This window comes from Mustela putorius, unplaced genomic scaffold, assembly GCF_011764305.1.
Source record: "Mustela putorius furo isolate JIRA1106 unplaced genomic scaffold, ASM1176430v1.1 tig00000139_pilon_pilon_pilon, whole genome shotgun sequence".
Classification (NCBI taxonomy): domain Eukaryota; kingdom Metazoa; phylum Chordata; class Mammalia; order Carnivora; family Mustelidae; genus Mustela; species Mustela putorius.
The window spans coordinates 7,899,631-7,924,374 of NW_025421293.1; the positions used below are offsets into that span (position 1 = coordinate 7,899,631).

A 24,744-nucleotide genomic window follows, 5' to 3' on the forward strand; every position below is an offset into this window, starting at 1 on the left:
CCACTCTCCTTTGGAGGCTCTGCTTCTCCTCCCTGTGCCCTAGATGCTGGGGCCTCCCATGAGTCTTTCCTGGGAAATGTTTGCCCCTGTGCTATGACCATTCCCAAGCCATCTGGTCTACTCCCAGGGCTTCCAGCATCTTCCGTCCAGGGAAACCAGCACCAGTGTCTGCCACAGACACTGTCTGTTACACGTTCTACCACACGTCGCTGCGTTCCTCGACCATTCAGTGTGGCCGGGCCCTGGGCACTTGAAACCACACCCCCCACCTAAATCTTCTCTCCCATCCCCCACCTTCTTAACCTCCCTCGTAACAGCAAAGGGCACTCCACACCCCAGTGGCCCAGAAATCTGGTGTCATTCCTCCTTCTCTCCAAACACCCATCAAATCCCTAGGATCGTTGGTCTTGCTTTCTAAAGACCTTTTACACTGGACTACTTTTCTTCTGCACTGTCGCCCCTCTGGTCCAGGTCACTATAGTCTCCAGCCCCTGTCCGCCCACTCCCAGTCCTGTAGCCAGACTGAGCCGTCTCAAGTGAAAATCAGACACTTTCCCAGGGAGCCAAACTACTGAGGTTTAAAGACTGAGTGACTTGGTACGGGGCATCTTTCTACCTCCTCTCCCAGCATGACCTCAAGCTGCCAGCTGTTCTGTATGTCCCTGGAATCCAGCCTCCTCTCTCGCACCTCTAGGCTCCCCGTCAATTCCCTCCACCTCGCTTATTCCCCATCAGGAATCAAACCTCAGCTTAGTTGTCATTTCTTCCAGAAAGATTTCCCCCTACCTCGCCCAGCTTGCATTCAACCTCTCCCCCGGGACCCTGTGTGTCTCTTACCATCAACTCTCACCATATCGCACAGCCATATTGCTGTGTTCTGCCACTCTTTGCTCCACGGAGACCTGGACCACGGTGTACCCTGCACTTAGCACAGGGCAGGCTTTCAGTACAAGCTTGTTCAAAGGATAAATGAATGACTAAAGGAATAGGCTGGGGTCCCCTCTGGGCCAGCTAGGTACTGATACTCATTCAAGACTGGAGAAGACAAGACAGCAGAGAGAGGGGGGCTTCCCACAGTCTATAAATCTGACCTTTCCCCCATATACTCACAACAGTCTCCGTACGAGACCAGAGTGGGGGAAGTTAACATGCCAGGACCAGCTGCGAGGAAGGACTTGCATTACGAGTGGTATAGAAGGCATCTGGGGACTGTTGGATTTGATGCATCTGACTGTGGAGACAGTTGATTCCATAGTGAAGGATGTGGGTGTTTCCTGCTATCCACCCGTAGTGGGGAAAGTTTCACCTGAACTTGAAGGAGAAGCAGAACCCGCGATCTCTTTGGAAAGTCTTGTCCAAAATTACTGTCAATACGGGCATATCGGCGGTGCCAGACAGAAGCCCCATCACTTAGACTTAAGGATGTATGTTGTGAGGCATCTATGGTGGTAAAAAGGTGGCCAGAACCTGAAAAGGATGGAGAACGTCCTTCAAATTTGATAAAGGAAGTTTCAGGGGAAACAGGAGGTTTGGACAAGTCAGAAACACGGTATACACAACTGACTCCTCTGTGAGAATCAGTATGGCTAGTCCCAAGGGTAGACTTGGGTGTGAGAGGTCACTAGGGCTTGATGGGAACCCAGGACTAGTCTCGTCTGGGCTGCAGGAAGGGTGGAAAGATGTTGCTGTGGACGCTGGTGAGATTACTGTGTTCGAGGTGGATCCTGGAGCAAAGGTTGTGTGGTCATCACCGGAAGTGGCAAAAGGTTCAACAGACCGTGATGTGGACACGGAACTGCTATCCTCTTCGGTAACGGTGGCTACAGGTGAGTCTGTGGGTGTAGAGGAATCAGAGACGGTGCTGTGGTCTGTGGGTTTCTGGGTGATACCAGCGGCCATTGTTCCTGAGACAGCTGGGCTGCGGGATGCCTCCCCGGGGCTCCACAGAGCCGCAGAGCTCCCAGTGCCTGTGGCATGCGAAAGTAGGGATGACCCTGGGGGCTCAGATGATGCTGGCACGGTGGCAAGGAAGGTCACCTCCCCCGTGAGAGTTGAGTCCGCTTGGCGGGGGACCAGCATGGGGGTAGAGAGCTCACGGGGGCTCAATGCGGAGGCAGGACTCGCACCATCTGTGCCGTGGGAGGACTGGGTGGTGAACCTTGGTGAGGATGATGCTGAGGGGGCACCGTGGAGAGTGGACCTTGCAGCAAAGGACGCGGCTGTTCATCAGCCATTGGCCGGGGAACTCCAGGAGTCAGCGGTCCCTGACATGGGAGCAGAAATTCCATCTCCTCCGCTAACGGTGCCATCTGACATAACTGTAGGATCTGATGAATGAGGGGTGCCCAGATAAGCACTGGATCCCCCCAAGAGGCCCTTGGTTGTCTGTGCCGAGACAGAGAGGTCAGCAGACAGTAGGCCAGTACTTGAAGGGGGCCCAGCACTTCCGTCATCCTCGGTATGGGAGGTTCCAGAAGTAACAGTCGTTGGGGACCTAATCACACACAGTTGGGGAGACAGAGAGCAAATCCGTGAAAGCTGTGGCGCTGCGTCCCGTGGTCAGGGAAGTAGTGGGAAATCCATCCTAGCGTAAGGGACTTGGAGAACCGGGAGTATAGGAAGACACTGTGTATTCGGGTGACTCTGAGATGCATGAGGACTCCATAGCGCTGGGGGAGGCTGATGGTCCCGACCCTGGAGAGGTGGCTACAGGTTCCGTGGGACCTGATGGAGACCCGGGACTTCTGTCATCCCTGGTATAAGCAAGCGGTTACCGCTGAGTCCAGGGACTGAAGGGAATCAGAGATGGGGCTGTGGTCTGTGGATTTCCAAGTGATCATAGTTGGTCCAGAACCAACGGGGCAGGTACAGAAGTCTCCAGGCCTCAATGCGGCTGCAGAACTCTCTAGGTCTGCCGTGTGGGAAGGCTCAGATGAAACGGGTGAAATCAGAGATGGTGGTAGAGGTGGTTATCGCCTCTGTGAGAGGTGTGGCCGTCTGTTCCCCATATGTGGTGAGCGTGTAGATTTCACCGGGGCTTGTCGGGGAAGCCGGACCTGCCTTGTCTGTGCTATGGGAACGGTGCATAGGAAATGTCAGTGGGGAAACCCCTGAGGTCCCGTCCTGAGACAAAGATGGGGTCATCTGCCCGTGATCACTGCGGGTGGGCAGAGTCCAGGGGCCCTAATGAGGAAGTGGGCATCCCACCCCCTGTGCTCAGGGCGCTGTCTGAGGGGATTGTAGGCTTGGTGCCTGCACACACAGTGGGTCCTTCTGTGAGGCCTGAGTCTGCAAGGGGGGTAGGTGGATGGCCAGGCCTTGAATGGAACGCACTTCTGTCTTCCCAGGGAGGGGAGGTAAAGGCTGATTTGGACAATTCAGGACTGGTTGCGAAGACAGAGGTCAGTTCAGTAAAAGCTGTCATGCTGTGACCAGTGTTGATGGTTGTGGTAGGAAATCCAGCGGGGCTCAAGGAATTAGAAGAACTTGTAGAATGAACAGAGACTGTAGAATCTGGTGACGACAATCTGTCCTGGATAGCTGGTCAACCTACGATATTAGAGCACAACTTCTCCCTTCAGAGGTACTGGAAATATCAGAGGAAACTCTGTATTTGGACAATTTTCCAGCAACGCTCTAGTTTGTCTAGAGGGCAACGATCTAGCCTTCTGTCCCTTCTGGAATATACTACTTTGTCGCTAGATAAGGTTCTGGATGTGGCCTGAGATTTATGACTTGGATCGTTGGTTGTAAGGTTACAGATGCTGACAAATCCATATGGCCGCTCAGAAACACAGGGATGCCGCCCCAAACTGCCTGCCCCATCCTCCCTTAGCACTCTGGGACGTATTTATTTACTTGGGCACTCTGGCATAAATCTGAAAGGACATTTGCACTCACGCAAATGACGCATGGACTTTTGTTCCCCACATTCTGTGATTTGCAGGCCACACAGTCACCTTGAGTCATCTGGCTGTTACTCAGTCCGACAAGAGTCTCTTTGCCATCTCTCAGGTGGGAGACGATGCCCACACACACTCTGGCCTAGCAGTTCTCACAGAGCCAGGAGGCCCAGGGGAGCTAAGGGACATTTCCGTGGATAATTCGCCACCTGCGTTTCTCTCCAGACACACTTACTGGAGAGCTAGCCCCACCACCACCTCTACCCGGCCACCATCCTGCGGCCCAAGTGAGCTCCTCCTACTCCTCGGCCCCAGAGCCAACTCTACAGTCTACAGCTGTCGGAGGGGAAGAGTGCTGGGACGGTGCCCTGCACCTGGAGGTCTCCTCCTGTCATCCCCTCGCCACTTAGAACATGGGGTTGCATGTGTAGGACTCTATTCTCCTATGTAAGGTGGGACTTTAATCCTGGCTCCTCTTTTCAGCCGATGAGATGAAGATCAAAGATGAAAAGAATCTTTGTGACAACAGTGCTGTAAAGGTAGGGAGTACTAGGAATTCTACAGGATCGCACAAGGGGACTTCCTTGAAAGGGCAGGGCACACGGCTTCTTGTCCCTCCTGCCAGGACCCCAACCCTCCCCAAAGAGGCCTGGAGCCGCCTCTTCCTCAGCTCTCATGAGGATGGACCTTTGCCACTGCCAGAAAGTACCACGGAGGCCTTCAGAGCAGAGTCACCCTCTGTCATTCCAGACGCTTCCCTTTTCATAAGGTCCTGACAGACAGTCCCAGGGAGAGACCAGGAGTTGGACAAGGACTGGAAACCAGGGTAAACAGGGAGTGGACAATGAGCCAAGGCAGATCATTCACACCAACAGTTCCAGATCTCTGGTTTGGCAGACCACCGTTGGAACACTTAAGGAACAGCACTACCAAGTCACAGATCAATGAGTTCAGGTCAAAGGTGTAAAAACCCCTAAGACTTTTGGGAATTCTACATTAATGAGAAAGACGGAAAAGATCGCTTGGCTGATTTTTTTAAGTCAGTAAACACGTTTGCTTCATCCAATCGTCTTGCCTCTGAATTCGGTTTTGTCTGATGGGGCATGGTGGGAGTAGAGGGGCTGAGCTGGGGAGGCTGCCGAGGCGGGGAGCATCCCTGAGTCATGGGTATGAGGAGGATCAGAGGGAGGCAGCGCTCAGGGGCTCTGGTCGACACGAAGCACAGGGTGGCATGGCTCAGAGTAAAGCCAGGCCTGGCTATAGGACCTCAGAGCTGCCTACTCTTTTTTTTTCACCTTTCCCTTGAGTGGTGGGCCATTCTGCCCTCCTGGTCTCAGAGGGTGCCTCCTCCACTCACCTCTCTGAAGCCCTCTGTGTATGGGGTGACCACAGTCCTCAGCCTCCCTACCTTCATGTGCCCATGGGAGAGCCACTTCTCAGCTCTGCCCCACCCCTGTCCTTGTAACTGCTGAGACCATACCGGGCCCTGGGATGGCTGACCACTCGGCCCTCTGCCCTTGCTGGGACTCCCGGCCCCTCCAGGGCAAGGTGGGGGTGGTCGAGGTCCACATGGCGGGACGTGGGAGCAACCCCAGAGGGCGGTGTGGGGAGGGAGGGAACAGCCAGGAAGTAATATCTGAGCTGCCGTTCCCCCCCTCTTTAAAAAAACGGTTTTGTGGATTTAGGCATTATAAATTTTATTGGACTTTTAAACTCACAAAAGTAGACTGTTTATTTTGACAAGTCAAACAACGAGCGGACACGAAAAGGCAGTTTATGGTCGTGTGTCTAACTGAATCACAACGAATGAACAGGGGTGGGGACGGCTGGCACTGACTGGCCACCTATCAGCGTCCCATACGAGCCTTATCACAACTGTAACCCAGGGGCTCTGTGGGGACAGCCCACACAATCCCAACAGCCCCCTCCCCCACTCAGAGCAGAGTCTCCACGACCTCGGAAACCCAGAGCAGGTGCTCAGGGGGCACTTCTGAAGCAAATGAGTGAATGAGTAGTGAAAAGTCCCCCAGACTCTTTCCTAATGTTTCAATGTTACCCTGCAAGGCAGGCGTTACTGTTTCTGTCTCACACACACCCTGGAGTTCCCAGGGTAAACTCTCTCTCCAAGTTCAACCAGCTGGTAGGCTAGAATCCAAGAGGGTAGAGAGACAAGTGTTCTGTTTTAAACAGAACAAAAGAAGAGGCAGAAAATATTTGCATATAACAAATCCTAGCTTATAAATGTAGTTTTTTGTGATGATGTCTCTAATCAGTCTTCAGGGATTTTTTTTTTTTTTAATTTGCTTCACTGTGTCTTGAGAAGCTGAGCTTTTAAAAGAAAAGCACAGCCATTCTCCAAGGAAAGAAACCCAAATGGTCAACAAGCCTGTAAGAGAAGTAAATAACCTTCACCAGTAAGCAAAGAAATTCAAAACAAAGCAAGATGCTACTGATCTTTACCTACCAAACTGTACCCCCCCCCAATAATAAATGATGATGATAGCAGCAGCTGGCTGGGGGCATTTGCACAGGATGCCCACGGACTGCACCTGGTATCAGATTTCCAAAGGAGAATTTGAAAACACGCGCCAGGGACCATGGGCAGACGCGTACCATTCTCAATGATCTCATTTCTAGACACTGATTCTAAAATAAAGCAACCTGTGGCAGACTTTTTTTTAAGCTTTTATACAAGAATGTTTATTATGTCATTATTTATTATAACGAAAAATAGGCTAAAGGTGGCCAAGAATAGAAGAATAAGAAACTGATTAAAAGACTTAGGACTATGATCCTCCATAGAACGGAATACTGAACATAAACTAAGCAGGGGCACGTGGGTGGCTCAGTCCGTTAGGCATCTGACTTTGGCTCAGATCATGACCTCAGGGGCCCAAGACCTGAGTCAGGCTCTACGCTCAGTGGGGAGTCAGCTTGAGATTCTCTCCCTCTGCCCTGACCACCACCACCCCTCCCCGGCTCAAGCATTCTCTTTCTCTCTCTAAAATAAATAAATAAATCTTCCTTAAAAAATACATTGCCCCCACTATGCAGCCATCAAAAAAAAACCCAAATCTTGCCATGTGCAAGGACATGGACGGAACTAGAGGATATTATGCTAAGCGAAGTAAGTCAATCAGAGGAAGACAATTATCATACGCTCTCTCTGATATAAGGAATTTGAGAGTCAGGGCGGGGGGGGTGTCCCTTGGGGGAAGGGAGGGGGAAATAATGAAATAAGATGGGACCAGGGAGGGAAACAAATTATAAGAAACTCTTAATCTCAGGAAACAAACTGAGGGTTGCCAGGGAGTGGCAGGGTAGGGTTAGGGTGACTGGGTGATGGACACTGGGGAGGGTATGTGTTCTGGTGAGTGCGGTGGAATGTGTAAGACTGATGATTCACAGACCTGCACCCCTGGGGCAAAGAATACACTATATGTTAATAAAAAAAATACATTGCCCACAGAATAAATCTAAATATGTATTCAGAAATGAGAAAAATTTTCAGTGTTTCTCTGACCAGTAAGATTAAGTGAAATTTTCTTCTTTTTGTTTGCCTATACTTTCTCAATGTTTCTCAACAAAAATGTATCCGTGTTCTGATGTGTAAAACATACAAGCCACAAAAGCCAAAGGTTAGATGTAGCCCAAGCCTTAGAAAATGCAGGGAAAATCACTCACGGCTAATGATTCCCAAGCTAGGATTCCCCAAACCCTCGCCGTCAAAATGCTCAAGAAAAATGATCTAGGGGAGCCTGGGTGGCTCAGTGGGTTGAGCCGCTGCCTTTGGCTCAGGTCATGATCTCAGGGTCCTGGGATTGAGCCCCACATCGGGCTCTCTGCTCAGCAGGGAGCCTGCTTCCTCCTCTCTCTCTCTCTCTCTGCCTGCCTCTCTGCCTGCTTGTGATCTCTCTCTGTCAAATAAATAAATAAAATCTTTTTTAAAAAATGATCTAAAGGTGACTCTTGAATAACATAGGTTTAAATTGTGCGGGTCCGCTTGCATGCATATTTTTTTTCAGGACAGCACTGTAAATGTATCTTCTCTTATGATTTTTCTTAACCACACCGTGCTTTCTCTGGCTTACGTTTTTGTATAATACAGATGACAGCCAAAATATGTGTCAATCGACTGTTTATGTTCTTGGTAAGACTTCCTTCCGGTCAACAGTAAGGCTACGGGTAGATATGTTTTGGGGAAATCAAGAGTTATATGCAGATTTTCGACAGCACGGAGGTCAGCGCCCCTAACCCCTCTGTTGTTCAAGGGTCAACTGTATTTGCCTATGTTATAGCCACGTACTCATCATCAAAGACAGAGGCTCTCCTGCCTAACAAGCCAAATTCCCTACTTTCCTGCCCTGTTGATGGTTTTTACTGCTTCTTCACAAAACGTGTATTTAGATTTTTTCTAAAATCTAAATTGGAGTGAGGCAGCCAGTTTGCTGGACAAGGCTTTCACTTGGTGACATCCTTGGGGAAAAGCTCTAGAAAGCAAGTCTGAAGACGACCACTGCGAGATGAGGCTCTTTCCTCCTGCCACCTCCAAAACACATTTGTGCTTGTGGTGAACTCAGTCAGTGGGGTCCCTGGGAAAGGCCCAGAATGCTGGGGTGTCAGTGGGGCCCAAGAGCGCCTCCAAGTCATCGCACAACCGAAGGATCTAGTGTGTTCCATTTCTCCCTGGAAAATGGGGACCAATGATGCTTGCCATGACCACACTGCTCACTCTAGAATATTCTGTAAGAGAAGCAGTGTGGGGGCCACTGGGATGTGCTTCGGCCCCCCAGGCCCCGGTGCACTTTCAGCCCTGCCACACAAGAGCTCAGTGGTGTGGGCCTGTCTCCATTTCTGTAAGGCCATTTCTACCTGGGAGAGTGGCCACAGAGCTGACGCCAGGCTCTCTCCCTTTCCCTGCTGCACATACCTACCAATATTCCAATTCTCTCCATAGTTATATACGACTTTTTCGGTTCAGAATTGATCTAAGGCCATTGAGTATCTATTAATACTTCCTTCTAGGGTGTCTGGGTGGCTCAGGCTGTTAGGCATCTGCCTCCAGCTCAGGTCATGATCCCAGGATCCTGGGCTCGAGCCCCGTACTGGGGCTCCCTGTTGTTCCCCTTGCTTATGCTCTCTCTCTGTCAAATATATACATGAAATATTTTTTAAAAATAAAAGAAAGAAGGAAAGAAGAGAAAAAGAAAGGAAAAGAAAAGAAATGAAATACTTCCTTCTGGCCCAACTCCTCAACAGCCACCAAACTGCAATGCCACCACCTCTCCCTGCGGCCTCCCCAAAAGGCAGGATGGGGGGGGGGGCTGAAGCAGACTCTGAGGCCCCGCCTTCTCTCCTCCATCATTGGCCCCTCTCAGAGCTCCAACACCCACTTGGGTTCTAGTACTTCCTGTACTGTTCCCATGGTTCCACACAGTAAACTTGACTATCAACTGATTTATTCAGCATTCTTCATCCAGAGTACCAAACACCTGCCCAGGAGGAGTCAGGCCTGCCGTGTTTGCTGAATGAGTAAGTTTATTACTTTCCGTGTAAAACAGCACTTCCTTTTAATTGCTCTAAATTTATACTCTGCAAGTTTCAAAGGTTGTCCCTTTGTCTATTGTGAACAAATCACTCTCGTCTTCACCACACTCTTCTTGATTTTGCGCTGGAGCCTTTTCCACTTCCGCCTCCCCCTTGCTCAGCCCCAGAGCTCTGAACCCTCGGGCCCCTGGACCAGCCCCTCCGGGGCAGACACTGCTACCCTGTCGCCCTGCCATCCTGAGAAGCTCCCCTCCCCCTCCCCACCCATGAACTCTTTAGAACTTCATGCACACAAAACAGGACACAGGCCCCAGTCCTTGTGTTGACCCACAGCAGTGTCTGGTCTTTGTGGCCCCTGTAGCACATGGAGAATGGAGAATTCAAGCCTGTGCCCTATTCACATCCACCCCCAAGCCCCAGGCCTGCAGGACTGTTGCACCCAGAAACTCCATGGTCCCCTCAAATGCAACAGGTCTCCCAGAAGGCCGCCATCAACCACCAGAAGGATGTTCCTGCCCTACCACTCATACATGGTCTAGGATGGTGTATCCTGGTGACCACACAACTCATCATCAAGGAAAGTGGGGCTCCCGGCTAGAGCCACACACCAGGATGGCTCCCAGGGCAACATAAGGGTCTGCCCTGGCAGGTCAATCCACCCCTGCTCAGTCCCCAAGGTCCTCTGAGGTCTCCAAGCCTCCACCTGGATCTAATGCCTTGGTCTCCCAGGGGCGCTCCCTTACATGCCCCCTGACCTTTGGGGCATTCCTATAGGTCATCTCCCCAACACAGCCCTGCCCGTGATTTCCTACCTCCTCAGGTTGGCATTCTTTCCCCCTACTGTTTGCTTGTCCAAAACCTCATCAGTCCTCACAGAATACCAAGACAAGAGTGCCAATTAGAAAGAAAATCACAGATGTCACCCGGGGTCCCTGAACCTTCATCTGAACCCCTCCCCGAAGACCCAGAATACAAACGGGGGGGGGGGGGGAGGGTGTTGCAGAGGGCTGAGGTCCTCCAGTGCAGGGATGGGGCAGTTCAAACCTTCTGTCAAAGGGGGACACCATATTAATTATTTGCTGTGTGGCCACAGGTATGTCACTCACCCTCTCTGAACCTCAATCTCCTGTCTGCCTACATCTCCTTACACAGTGTGAGCTACCTGCTGTGAAATGAGTTTGTGAAAAGCATAGCCCTCTGTGGGTAGGAGGTGGGGGGCCCTCTGGGTACCATCAGACCTTCTGGAGTCTTCTAGAATTGCCCTACTTGCCTGATCTCTCCACTTCTGATAGATGCTTTCTGACTCTGGCATGCTAATGGGCTCACAGGTGTCAGTGTTCTTTTTCACAAAAATACCAAGCACCTTAGGAAGAGGGGTGTCTGCTTGTACTGGCGGTTCTGTCTACCTCACAGCAAGGCGCACGGTGCCAACACTTGGCTGTCAGTGGGGCCCTTCATCCCCATCATCACCAACCCCCTTCCCTCTCCCGTGACAGCCTGACCAGAGAGGGGCCCGGAGTCTGCCTGGGGACAGGGACAGGCTGGACCCCCCCAAGGCTGAACCCAGCCACAGCTTCCTAGTCTCTGTATTTGACCTTAAAGCTAAATTATCTAGAATTTCTTTCTTCATGCCCTAAGTCCACATAGTTCCCCCATAGCCCCTCACCCTTTCCCATCAGCCCCTCCCGGGCTGCGCTGCTGGGCCTTGAACGTGTCTGGGTAGAGAAGAAGGCGGTACGTGAGGGCAAGATGGTGGGCTCAGGTGGCACCTGAGGACCCGCCTTCATGACTGGGGTCTCAGAACTCCCTGCGTGGGTCATCTCACTGCCGCCCTGCAGGGCACCAAAACTCCCTTCCCCACCCTCCTGCCCCCTCAACCCCCCTCCCCCACGACCCTATGGGGCCTTCAAGGGTCCCCTCTTCTACCGGGGACCTTGGTCTCACTCCCCTAGCACCCCTCACTCCAGTGACTGTCCTGCCCACACCTTCCCTCCGGTTTTTCCTGGTCTCCAGCGCTGGGGATGACAAAGTCAGCTCCGAGTGAGGGAACCCACAGGAAATCAGCTTGTAACTGGTTGCTTCCCAGAGAAATGGCCGTGACAGGTTCAACAAGAGGCTGCGTCTCCCCCTCAGCCTTTCAGCTGTTACTAACCAGAGGGTTTCCCCAGGCACCCCTGAGCTCTCCCCATGCAAGAACAAAGCTGCTGGATGCCCGGTCCTTTCCTCCCCAGGCCAGGGCTGATAGCCCTTACGGTGCGCCTGTGAGGTGTGGAAAGACGGGCCTTCTGAGCAGATCCAGCCCTCAGGACTGTCCCTCCAGGGGGAAGGCAGGCAGAGGCCACCATCTAGGTGAGGAAAGAGTCCCTGCTCCTCCAAGGAGAAGGCTGGAGAGTGGGAGCTGGGGGACACCAGCCCCTCTCAGCTCTGGGCCAGGGGCTTCGTGTAAGCCATCAACGGCACAACCACACGCCATACCCCTTGCCCTGCTCCCACACATCTCCAGGCACCCCCAAAGTCAGAATGAGGTGTCCAGCTCCTTGACAGCCCCCTCCCCTGCAAAGGGAGTGGGGGAATAGAAGAAGGAGCCCTGCCTGAGGCTGGGACACAAGGGACCTCCAGAGAGGGTCCGCCCCGGCCCCACTCACCCTGAGTCACTGTAGCAGGTGCCCAGAGCCAGAGACCCAGTGTCAGGAGACCCAGACCACCGGCATCTTCAGATAGGACACTGGCTGTCGGGTCTCCCCTTGTCAGGAGGGACCCAGAAATGAGAGCTCCCGGGAAGGGCTCGGCTATATAAAGGACCCCAGAGACATGTGCCTTGGGTGAGGGGTGCGGTGATGGGGCTGGGTGGATGTGTGTGGTCACCACCGGGAGCTGGCCAAAGGGCAGCCCGTCAACCCTCCCCTCTAACTCCACTAAAGCTGACCGCACACAGCCAGGGTCCCCCCAACGGAAGCCAGAGCCATGGGTGCAGCGGGACAAGAGGGAGGGGACAGGAGGCTGGAGACGTGAGAGTGGGTGGTGGTTAGCAAGGGACGGGGGCCCAGAAAATGCCAGGGAGCGGGTAACAACGAAGGGAGGGGGGACAGTCCTGGAGGGAGCAGCCAGCCACAGGCCGGGCTGAGTGAAGGACCCTGCACCCCCACCCCTGAAAGACCCCTCTTTCTCCCAGCCTTCCCTCCACCTCAGCTACCTCGAGCTGGCCCCTCGCAAATTGCCAGTGCCTTCCCCCAGGCTTGCTGCTGACCAGGGGTTTCCCTGCCACCACTCGCTCCGTAACAAAACGGCCCCAGTCTCTAGGAGGACAGTCATGGCCCTGTGGGCTTCCCACAGACCCCTTCCTTCCCTGCTGGGACACAGCGGTGCCCCCAGGCCCTCCCACACACCCTCTGGAAGCCCCTGTTCTCCAGGCAGAGATGCCATGAGATGAAGAGAAGCAACGTCTCCTACAATAAATGTAGGGAGAACCGGAGGAGGAAGGCTGGGGACTTCTGGCCTCTGAGGTTACTGCGGGGGTGGGGGTGCGGCCAGAGAGGAAAGGGGCTCAGTGGGGAAGTTTGTGGGGAAGGTGAGGCAGTAGCGGGCCGGGGAGAGACAATGAGGACAAAGGGCTGAGGGAGCTTCTCCACCCCACCCTGCTTCTGCTCCTGCGTGGGGCCCCGGAACACTGGAAGCCTGGGCCTTTGGGATGGAGAGGAAGGAGTGGAACCCAACAATGTGGGGACCAGGGCCTAGGAAGCACCAGTTGGGGGATTTAAGAGGCAGAGGACATCAATACCTGGCTGGGAATGGGGTGTGGAGGGAGGAGGGAGGATTTAAGACGGGGGCCCAGGGGTGCCTGTGTGGCTCAGTGGGTTGAGGCCTCTGCCTTCAGCTCCGGTCATGATCTCAGGGTCCTGGGATCGAGCCCTGCGTTGGGCTCTCTGCTCAGCAGGGAGCCTGCTTCCTCCCCTCTCTCTGCCTGCCTCTCTGCCTACTTGTGACCTCTGTCAAATGAATGAATAAAATCTTTAAAAAAAAAAAAAAAAGATGGGGGCCCAGGGATGGGGCAGGTGGTAGGGATTTAGGGCTGAGATTATAAGGATGGGGGAGGGGACAAACTGGGGGAGACTTGGGGCTGGGTGCTGGGGTGGGAAGTGATTTAAGAAGCTCCTTATAGGGCGCCTGGGTGGCTCAGTGGGTTGAGCCACTGCCTTCGGCTCAGGTCATGATCTCAGGGTCCTGGGATCGAGTCCCGCATCGGGCTCTCTGCTCAGCAGGGAGCCTGCTTCCTCCCCTCTCTCTGCCTGCCTCTCCGTCTACTTGTGATTTCTCTCTGTCAAATAAATAAATAAAATCTTTTTTTTTAAAAAAAAAAAAAAGCTCCTTATGGGGGCGCCTGGGTGGCTCAGTGGGTTAAAGCCTCTGCCTTCGGCTCAGGTCATGATCCTGGAGTCCTGGGATCGAGCCCGACATCGGGTTCTCTGCTCAGCAGGGAGCCTGCTTCCTCCTCTCTCTCTGCCTGCCTCTCTGCCTACTTGTGATCTCTGTCTGTCAAATAAATAAATAAAATCTTAAAAAAAAAAAAAGACACTGCTTATGGGGGGAGATTTAATAGTGGGAGCAAGAATGCAGCAAGGAGTTACATAAGGAGCAGGTAGGAGAATGGTTACAGGGCAGGTGGGGAATGGGTGTCAGGATGAGCACAGGAGACCAGGGACTGAGGTCCGAGACCCCCCAAAGGAAGTAGAGACGGGGATCTGCGAGAGACCACATAAGCACAAAGGCTGACACAGGAAGGTGCACGGGGACAGAGGTCTGACAGACAGTGTCTGGGTTTCACAGCAACCACACAAGGTATCGGGACTAGTATGCTCTACTCATCGTACAGGGTTCAGAGAAGTTATTGACTTGGCCAGATTCCCACAGTGCAAGAGCCTGGATTTGAATTGGTTGAAACTGGTGTCTGAAACTGGTGAAGTTTCACCCAGAGGGTCGGGCAGGTGGTCTGAGTTTGCTCCAGGAAACCAGGAGAGAGAGCTGCCCAAGTCCTCGAGCCATTCCCTGAAATGGATGCGGTTCAGAGGGTTTCTTCCCACGGTCTGGGGCAGGCTGGTGGGGGAAGGGCAGGGCTCACAGCAAGGCCAACCTCGGGTCTCTGGATATGCACCTGCCACAGAGTGTGTGTGTCAAAGAGGGAGTGAGAACCCACAGCCACCCGGCCCAGGCTGGCTGGAAGGTCGCTGCCTCCTGGTCCTAGCCCAGCCCCCTGCCCTAGCGGGTGGAGAGAGGGCATCAGGACCTGGATTCGGGAGAGTTCCTTACTCTCCCCCTTTGCCCCCTCACCCTAACACTGGTGTCCACATTCTCCAAGGCCACCTGGACGTGTTCACCCTTGACTAGAGAGAGAGGGGAAAAGAGGAGGGGAGGAGACAACAGGTGGAAAGAGAGATTCCGAAGGGCGGGAAAGGTGGGGAAGGCAAGGCCTGGCGTGGGGGCTCCTGTGCCCCAGTGTCTGCCCTACAGGAATGGCCGGCGCAGGACCTTCACCTTTCTCAGGAGGTGCCCACGGAAGCGGAGACTCAAGCTTCCCCACACGAGGTATGCAAGGTACGTGTCTGCCCTGGGCAAGGGAGGACGCTGGGTCCTTCCCAGGCTCCGGTGGTGCCCAGGAAAGCCCCCGCCCCCTTCCCCAGGAGGCAGGACTCACCTGTCCACGGTCGTCCTCCGAGCCCAAGTTTGAAAAAGTCCCCATAGTGTCCTCATCCCAGATCTCGAACCATTTCTGTCGTCGCAGGACCTGAGTCGGGGCAACGCACCGCACGGTCCGAGCACGGCCGCCCCAGCTGGGACCCCTTTGCCGCGCTTCCCCGCACCTCTACGGTGCCCATCGGCCTCCAGCTTGGCCATCTCTCCGCGAGCGGGAGCGCGCGACGACGAAGAGGCCCAGGGACGCCAGCAGCAGCGGCAGCCGAGCTAAGCCCCCCACCAGGCGCCCGACCAGCGCCCTCCAAGCGACGGCCACCTGGCAGCGCGGGCGCGAGAGCCAGAGCGTGTCCGTGGAGAAGCAGCTGGAGCAGGAGGTCACAAGTCACAGACCCTCACACCTTCCGCCCCGGGTCCGCTCGCATCGACGTACGCCGAAGTGCGCCGACGTGTGCCCACGTGAGCCGACGTGGGCCAACGTGGGCCGCGGTGGGCGGGGCCACGAGGGACCGCCCAGCGGGAAGGCCTGGCGGGTCGTGGGCGGGACTTCTCCTGCGCGTGCGCAGAGTCTCACCCGCCGGCAGGACCGCTCTTTTCCACGAGGCACTGGACGCGCTGACAGTCGACGGCGCCCGAAGCGCATTGGGTGACCCAGCCAAGGCGGTTCTCCTCCACCAAGGGGAAGTAGAAATCCCCATAGCCTTTGGCAGTGGCGTGGCGACAGATGGCTGGGTTGGGTAAAGGGTTGCAGAAAAACAGGAACCTCATCCACTCTACTCAGGGGCCTGGTCATAAATGGCTCCGAAAATGGGGGAAACAGCTTTTCCAAGGGCAAGGTGTCGTGGAGTAGATCCTAGGATTAGATGAGGGGAGGGCAGGCCCCCAAGACCCCCCACCCTCTCCCCACCTTCCCTGCTGGTCCTCCAGCAGGGGAAGCTCCTAACAAAGGCCAGGAAGGGCAGCCCTGCCTGGGGCCACATCACTCACCTCCCTGAAAGGTCTCCTCCTCGTTTCCAGGGAATTTCAAGAGGCAGATGTTCCTGGTGGGAGGGTCATGGCCTCTGGGGCCACGCAGCCCTTTGTCCATCCTTATCTTCCACGGTCAGCTCCTTCCTGGTGTTATTGTTCGCCTTGATGGAGTCAGGCTTCAAACACAGGGCTGAGGGGACACAGGCACAGGTGGAACTGTGTGGAACTGTGTTCCACAGGTGGAACACAAGGGGAGGTTAAAGGCTCGGGGACAGGTGATCAGAGCGGGGAAGCCCAGGGAGGGGCAGAGAGGGCTCTGTCACTAAGGGGGAGATGAGGAGGGGCCACAGGGAAGGCTCTTCTTGCCTCCTTCACCCCCCAACCTCCCTACATCCCCACCTTCCTCCACCCCCTGCCAAATAAGCAAGGGTCCTCAGCCGTCCTGAAAACTTGGAGCAGAACTGTCAAGGGGTCTTCCCCAGCACCCAGTCTCTGGCAGGCCCCTCCCTAGCCCCATTCTTGACCCAGTTGGCTATAAACCTACGCCCCCAATTTGCTGGAAGGACCTCAGGGCTGACATCTGAGCCCAGAGGCTCCCATCACAGCTAGTAGCTCTGGCCCTGACCCCTCCCTCCAGCTCTGGCTCACTCCGGGTATGCTGGCAGCTGTCCCCGTTATGGCTGACATTCTGGAGCTTCTCCTTCAGCACTGTCTTCACCTTCACATGCTCGCTCTCCAGCTGGAGGCTAAAGGGCAACTCCAGCGGGACCAAGTAGCTCACCACAATGCTGCCACTCCTGAGGGGATCAAGAGGGTTGGGGGTCTTACAGGGTGCTCAGGCCTGGGGCATGTAAGTCTTTAGGAGGGCACCTCCAGGACCAACCACAAGTGCGCTGGTATTGGGAGGAAGGCAGAAGCCATGACTTGGAAATCCAGGAATATTATTCTCAGGAGCCACCAGCATCCCTAATTTAGTCAGCCCAGAAGGCAGGACAAGGAATGATTGACATGCTCTTGCCTTTCATTAAGCCATTACCAAACCAGGCCCCCCTGTGCTCTCTGCCTCACTCATGCTGACCCACTCAGGAGGCCAGGAGCCACTGTCCAGACACCATGCTTCCCACAGCCTTCATATGCACCTCCCTGCGTGTCCCATGTGATCTCTCCTTCCAATCTTGTTTAAAAAGGAGGGTGGCATCTCTACTACAGAGAAATAACCACAGAAAATGATTGGGGAAAAAAAATCCCCCATGAAGTGATTGGTTCCCCTATCTCCTTCCTCCACCTCTCTCTTTCTAAAATCTGATGATTTCAAAAGGAAAAGATGGCTTCTCCAGCTTTTCTTTGTGCCCCCTGCCCCCACCTAACACTGCCTCCACAGCCCCATAAGGGTCTCCTTCCTCAATGACAGGATCTACACATCCTTGAACCCCTTCCCATTTTGGTAAATCTTCTGCATCTGAAATGCCGAGATCCTTGGGATCTCACCTGAACCTTGTGACCTGTGCATACCCAGGGGCCCAAGCTCAGCTTCAGGGAAGGACTCTTGAGTTCCCTCCCTTTCCCTGTCACCTGATCCCAGAAGGTGTCACTGAAATCCTTATAGGCTGTGGAAGTGTTGTCATTGAGGTCTGGGGAGAACTCCTGGTCAACAGAGACCTCCATGCCCACTTCAGACTCCAGTCTACAGAACTGTAAGGCAATACATTTGCATTATTTCAACTGCTAAGTTTATGGTGATTTGTTACAGCAGCATTTAGAAGCTAATACAGCTTCTAGCAGCCCAGACCGGGAAGGAGACCACCTCCTGGGGGTGATGGTAGAAAGGAGGCATGACATGGGGTAAAGGAAAGCATGGGAGAGAAGGCAGGGATGGAGCAATTAGGCAAAAGGACATGAGTGCTGACAGGCAAACCCTGGGGCTGGACCCAGGGAGAGTCAGTGGCATCTCCCAGGAGAAAGTGCAGAAGGCAGGGTCCTGGCAACTCACCCAGATTCACCTATTCCACCACAAACTCACAACGGGAGCTATAGAAGGTGCTAAGGCAGTGGCACTTGGGGCCATCCCTTTTACCCCCATGCTGGCTCCTGATATCCTGGAGCTCACAGTGGGGCTCAGAGAACCCCAAGGGCAAGTGGCAGAGGCCTCGTATCCAGGTGCCACCATTGTCACAGCACAAGAAAAAAAAAAAAGGAAGTTCAGGATAGGGCTTGCCCTTGGTGACAGAGAAATTTATCAGAGGAGAGAGAAGAGGAAACAGGGAAGCAGGAGGCCCAACCTGGGACAGTGGTCCAAGTGAGTGGTGGTTGAAGTTGTTCTGGATGATGTAAGGATGATAGCACTCTAAGAGGTGAATGCTGGTGTTTCTGGAGTCTTGATCGTGGCTGGGGTGGGACAAGTCAACTTGATTGAAGTCAACATCACAGTTGGAACGCTGCTGCTTATTTTTGTGGTCAGTGGGAGGCTAGTGAATCCAGGCATATGTGGGATGGTTACAGAATTGGTGCCTATCCGGTTTCCACTGGTGGGTCTTCGAGTGCTTGTCAAAACTGTGTGACTGGGGGTAGTCCCAGTGCTGACAGAACTAGGAGCATCTGTTATGCTGTTAGTAGGATGAGTTTCCAGAACAGTAGAAGTGTCCATATGTATAGGAAACACAGTTGTCATACTGGTGAAACTAGGAGGTGGCCATCTCAGCAGTGGAAGTAAACACTGACATTGGGATGGTGGGCAGAGAAGAAACTTCACTACTTAGACCCATTCCCGCAAATGAAGTAGTGGGAGAGGCAGGTGCTATGGTAACGGATACAGATTCTGGACATGGGGCAGCAGAAGAAATAAAACAGCGTGATGGTTGTTTCAGTAGCAAAGGTCTTCAGAGAAGATGTGGCTGAAGAAGTTCTTGCAGTTTCCGATGAAAAAGGAGCATGGAAAGCAGTAGCAAAAGAGCCTATCTTTTCCACACCAGAGAGAAGTGAGGATGTAGAAAGAGAGTTAGGGGTGGTAGTAAGCATTGAATTTGCACTAGTGGAGGATAGAGAAGAGGACATTATTGTTGTGGATATTGAATAAGAGAGAACAGTACCAAGAGAAGTAGTTAGTGCATTTGTAGATGTACTCAGACTAGGGAAAGATGATGTTGGAGAAACACAAGAAGTCCTGAGTGGTATTGTGGGGGTGGGTGTTGTTACCAACATTGTAGTCACAGTCATGGCTGTTTCTGGGGTAGAGGGAGTAGGCAGAGTGGCTGTGATGGAGGTAGACATTGAAATATTGGTGGGAGTGGTGATGTCAGTTGTGGCTGTGGTGACCACAGGGGTGGATGCAGCATTGGTACTAAGCAGTGTAGTAATCAATGTGGATGAAAGGGTTTGTGGTCAAGGTGGAGACTGATTCTGTGGTTGGGGAAGGTGGAGAAGACAGACACATCCTCATGGCTGATGTGAAGGTATTGGTGGGGACTGGAGTAGAGGTAGTCAATGTCAGAGAATCAGCCGTATTGGTGGGATGATTGATGATGTGGTTGCAAGACGAGATGTAATCTCCATGGTGAGAGACAGCATCCAGACATCCCCAGTATTAGTGTGGTTTTCCAGGGGTATGGGGCATGAGAAGGTGTGACAGATTGCATGTGTATGCAGTAAGTGTAGTAGAGGTGGTCAGGGGTATTATGTGTGTGTCAGTGGTAGTGGATGCTGGGGTGGGGTCAGCATTTGTGGGCCACATATTTGTGCCTGTTGCATATGAGGTGGTATTGGCTGTCTATGTGGTCCCAGTACTGCTGGAAGACATGGAAGGAGCCTACAGATGTAACTGGAGTGTTGGTGGCAAGGGTAGGATGTGGCGTGGTGTGGGTACTTGGGTACATGGGTGCCACAGCAGGCATTGTGGTCGAGGTTGTAATGACATCGGATGATAAGTCTATATTTTGGACAATGTGGGGGGGGGCAATATGATGGAAGCCATGATTGTGGAGGTGAGGTCAATAATGGTAGTCAGCAAACCAGTGGTGCCCCTGGATGTAGGGATGATGGTTGACAGTGTTGAGTTAGTCACGCCTGTACTAACAGAGGATGAGTTTATGCTGGTGGTTAATGTCAGGACACCAGAGGTGGAGGGAGTTGGGGTCATTGCTGACATAGTTGTGCTTCCTTTAGAGTAGATGTTTGAATAAGTGACTTCTTCTTCTTCTTCTTCTTCTTCTTCTGTGTGGCATTGTGGGCATGGGTGTTGTTACCACAATCATGGTGGTAGTTTCTGGAGTGGAGGAAGGGGGCAGAGAGGCTGTGTTCAAGGTGACAGTGGTTGAAACGTTGGGGGGAGTGGTGATTTCAGTGGTGGCCATGGTGCCAGGACTCGTGGGAGATATAGGGGTAGATGTGTCATGGGTTGTAGGGAGTGTAGTAATCAAGGTGGATGTAGGGGTAGTGTTTGTGCTCCAAGTGGAGACTGATTCTGTGTTTGGGGCAGGTGGAGAAGACGGACGCATCCTCATCGCCAATGTAAAGGTATTGTGGTGACTGGAAGAAAAGAGGCTGGTGTTGGAGAATTGACTGTGTTCCCAGGCCTAGTTAAGGATGTAATTGTGGGAGGAGAAGTCATCTCTGTCATGAGAGACACTGGGGAAATGTCTTTTGAGGACTAAGTGTAGTTTTCCAGGTATGGCATGAGAAGGGGTGACAGCCATCTTGCCTGGGCAGGTAGCAGCTGCCGTGGAGGAGTGTGGTTCTGTGGCTGTGAAAGTTGTGTAAATATTGGTGGTGGTGGATTCCAGAGTGGTTTCGGAGGCAGCAGACGTGGCGGAGACCATTGTGTTTGTTGGAGTGATGGATGATGGGGTTGGAGAAATCGAAGTAATTCCTGCTGTGAGAGTTTCTCTAGGGCTGTCATTCCCCAGAATAAGCTTTGTTTTCATCAAACTCGTTGTTTTCAAAGTAATTGTTGGTGCACTGAGCATGGCCGTGGCTTCAGTAGGAGCAGATGTACTTCGTGTTGTAGGTGTTGTTAATGTATTTGTTGATGTGGGATCGTGAGTGGGGGCGGTTGCTGTTTTGAATGTACTGGCGGTGGGAGGAAACGAAGCTGTGGTTGTGATCGAGAAATTGGTGACGGGCGAAGAGTTGTTATTGGTTACGGTTGCTGAGATGTTCGTGGCAGTTAGAGAAAGGGTAATAGAGGTGGAAGTGATTACTGGGCTAAGAGGCCTGGGTGTGTGACTGCTTGCTTGGGGTCAGGCGAGGCCTTTCTGTGATACCAGTTGTAGAGGATGTCGGGGGATGGAGGTTGTGTGGGGGGCTGAGACAGAGAAGAGAGGAGGGCCATGGTTGGGTGAGTTTTCCCCCACAGTGCTGGTGGTAGCGGCGGGAGGGGAGGTCATGGCTGAGGTGAGTCTCTCCGTGGTGGTCAGGGTCGTGCAGGGGGTGGGCTAAGTGGTAGTGATGTTAAGGCTGGTGGGGGTGGGGGTTGATGCCCTTTGCGGTGCTCGTGTAGACAATGAGGGTGGGTGGGGTGGTTTTGACCTTGAGGACAAGCTTGGCCATTGGGATCGTTGAGGTGTTGGACTTGACTGTAGTTTTGAGCAACGGCTCAGAAGTAGGTTTAAAGTGGGGAGAGATGGGGGGAGTTGGGAGTGGGTGCTCCCTACTGTTGGGAGCTGGAGGGGTCCCGTGGGGGGTGCTCAGTGGCCACCTTGCCTCACCTTTGGAGCGGGATTCATTTGCAGATCGCCTTGACACCATAAACACCACGTGGGTTATCCCCTGCCCCGCTTTCCAGATAGTATCACAGAAGGTAGGAAGTTCCAGTGCTTACCCCTCCATCCGAGGCAGTTTGGGGAGAGGGCCTTTCAGGGTCTCAAGGGGACACCGACAGTCCTTGGCGTCCCCTTCTGAGTGGGGACCTTCCAGCCCTCAGGATGGCTATGCCAAGCCTGCAGGTTCAGCCAAGGGCCCTCCCTCCTCACCCCTTTCTCCACACATGCATGTTTCCCTTACCCTGCTCTTCCCTTACCCTTACTCTTCCTCTTCCCCACCTCCTACCCCGGATGCCCACCCTTTGGCTCTCCTCTGCCTTTCTCCCTATGCCACACTGCTGTCTGGGCTGACTCCCCTCTTCTGAAAGAGCCCAGCCAAGCCTGGGCTTGGGGCGCAGGGCAGGGAGCACATCACGGACACTGGAGCCATTGGATCAGAGAGAGGAAAGCTGCGTAGAGAACAGCAAAGGGAAAACCAGAGACGGAGGCTCAGACTCTGTTGAGACAGGGAGAGAGGCTCATACTGACAGGCTGAGGGACAGGACAGAAAAGGAAACTTCCAGAAGAGGATAACTCAGAAGGTAGGCATGAGGGGTGCCCAGGTAGCTCAGTCAGTTAAGCGTCTGCCTTCAGCTCAGGTCATTCTCCCAGGGTCCTGGGATTGAGCCCCACACCAGGCTCCCTGCTCAACAGAGAGCCTGCTTCTCCCTCTCCCTCTGCTTATGTGCACTCGCTCTCGCTCTCTCTCTCTTTCTATGTCAAATCAATAAATAAAATCTTAAAAAAAAAAGTAGGCATGAGTTCCAAAGACCTTAAGGTTTAGCAGTGAGTGTTAACAAAAACAGACATATTTTCTATCCCCCATTCTGTTTTGCCCACTAGGGTAATTAGTTTACAAGCCTGAACCCTAAGAGTTCACTCCCTATGGAGCCCACTCCCTAAAGAGTGAGGGTCAGAGATCTCATCAGGCTGGGGTGAGTGGCAGAGAGACTCCTGCAGCCACGGCCTCCAAAAGCAGAAGTGCCCAGACCCCCTGCGCACTCACCATTGGCCTCCTCCTCACCTTGGACCCAGAACTCTTTGTTCTAGAGAGCTGGGATTTCATTTCCCAGCCTCGCTGGGTGTGTCAGGGAGGTGGGAAGAAGTGATGTTGAAGATTCCTGGGTTGGAGCCCTTAGAGCCAGGAGGTGGCCCTGGAGGTAAGAGAGAGGGTGGTCCTCGGGCCTCTAGGTTAGGAAGGTGTAGGATTGGGGGTCAGGAACAGACAGCAGGAGAAATAGGGAAGGGAAATACAGGGGAATTGTGGGATTCCAAAGGGACACGAGAGAGAAAGCCCTGAACGCATGCCGGGTGGTACACACCCACCCTTTGGGAGCCATCAGGATCTCCCAGGCCGGCCTTGCCAATGACAACTGTGCCCAGAAACATGGGCTGGGTGGGGGCAGGGAGAGGTAGAGGCAGAGCTATAGGAGGGAACTGGGACCAAAGGCAGAGATGCCCCAGAGGGAGGAGAGAACCCCAGGGGCAGAAGTGGAGGTGTCGTGGAGAGAGCGCCCCGGGAAGTCAAGGAAGAGTCCAGAGTGGACCAGAGCACCGGGGCTGATAGGGAGGGACAGAAGAGAAGTGAGGGCTCAGAACACCAAATCAAAGGGAAGAACGCGCCTCTGGAGAGAGGTTATGCCCACCCTCCCAGTGCACGCACCAACCCTTGCAACCTGCTTGGTCCAGCGCCAGATGAATCCAGCTTCCTTTCTCCTTAATGCCCCCTACACCGAAAGCTCTGAGGAATCCCTCCTCTGTCTCCCTGGGGGCCTCAGAGCCACTTCCCTACACACCCCTGCCCTAGAACATCAGGAGAGTCTCTGCAGCCCTTTTCCCACGGGTCCCCTTACCTCTGGCGCCCGTGGAGGCCCCGAGCATCCAGAGGAAGCCGAGGACCCTGGGAAGCCCTCTGCCCCCTTGCTCTTCCCTCCACCCTCCCTTTAGCATGACTGGGGCTGAGACCCCATAATCAAAGCCATGCGAGCAATGCAAAATTCAATCGGAGGTCATTTTCATATCTGTGGGCCACGTCCCAGAAGAGTTAATACAGACGGCCAGTGGAAGCAATCAAACAAAAGGATGTTTTGAGGGGCGCCTGGGTGGCTCAGTGGGTTAAGCCGCTGCCTCCGGCTCAGGTCATGATCCCAGGGTCCTGGAATCGAGCCCCGCATCGGGAAATCTCTGCTCAGCGGGGAGTCTGCTTCCTCCTCTCTCTCTGCCTGCCTCTCTACCTACTTGTGATTTCTCGCTCTGTGTCAAAGTAAGTAAATAAAATCTTAAAAAAAAAAAAAAAAAAAAGAGTACCATAAAGGAAAGACTCTCAGAATGGCTTATTCAGTGAAACCAATAGACACAGTTTTGTTAAAACAGTTTTGTTAAAATACACACATATGTATTTCCTATGTGTATTCCTATGAATACACACACAGACATAAACACACAGGTAAGTGCATTCAAAATTTGAAGGAAAAAAAAAAAAACAGCTCACCTACACCAGTAACAAGGGTAAGATTAATTCAGAGAAACAAGAAGGAGCTAGGGTTCAGAATGATAATCAGGGAACATTAGCTCCATCTGTAGTTTTTACTTTTTACTTTGACAAAGATTCTCTCCTTGACTGAACTCTGACCAGGCTGCCCTGAGCCCTCTTCCCAACTAACCCTCATCTGTGGCCTATAAAGACTTGAACAATCACTAACACAGTTCTCAGAGCTCAAGGCCCCACCCCAGGTTGACCCCAGCCTCCCTTAAAGTGCCTGCCTGAGAGAACTCAAGACCACTGAAAGGATTTACTCTCTGTCCCAGTGAACACCCAAAGATAGGGCTTCTGTCTCCCAACCTTTGGG

General features: G+C 53.3%; 1 protein-coding gene and 1 pseudogene across 1 annotated transcript; both read right to left on the reverse strand.

The window, feature by feature from the left end:
• Positions 1-13,950: 13,950 nt before the first annotated feature.
• LOC101678794 (mucin-3B-like) lies at positions 13,951-19,990 on the reverse strand. The gene is given in 8 exon segments (XM_045074871.1): positions 13,951-15,515; positions 15,707-15,865; positions 16,231-16,293; positions 16,752-16,897; positions 17,501-17,562; positions 17,676-17,787; positions 18,090-18,568; positions 19,910-19,990. Coding segments are annotated over 8 exon segments (1,800 nt in total). The 3' UTR covers positions 13,951-14,817.
• LOC101684842 lies at positions 18,563-22,519 on the reverse strand (annotated as a pseudogene).
• Positions 22,520-24,744: the final 2,225 nt, after the last annotated feature.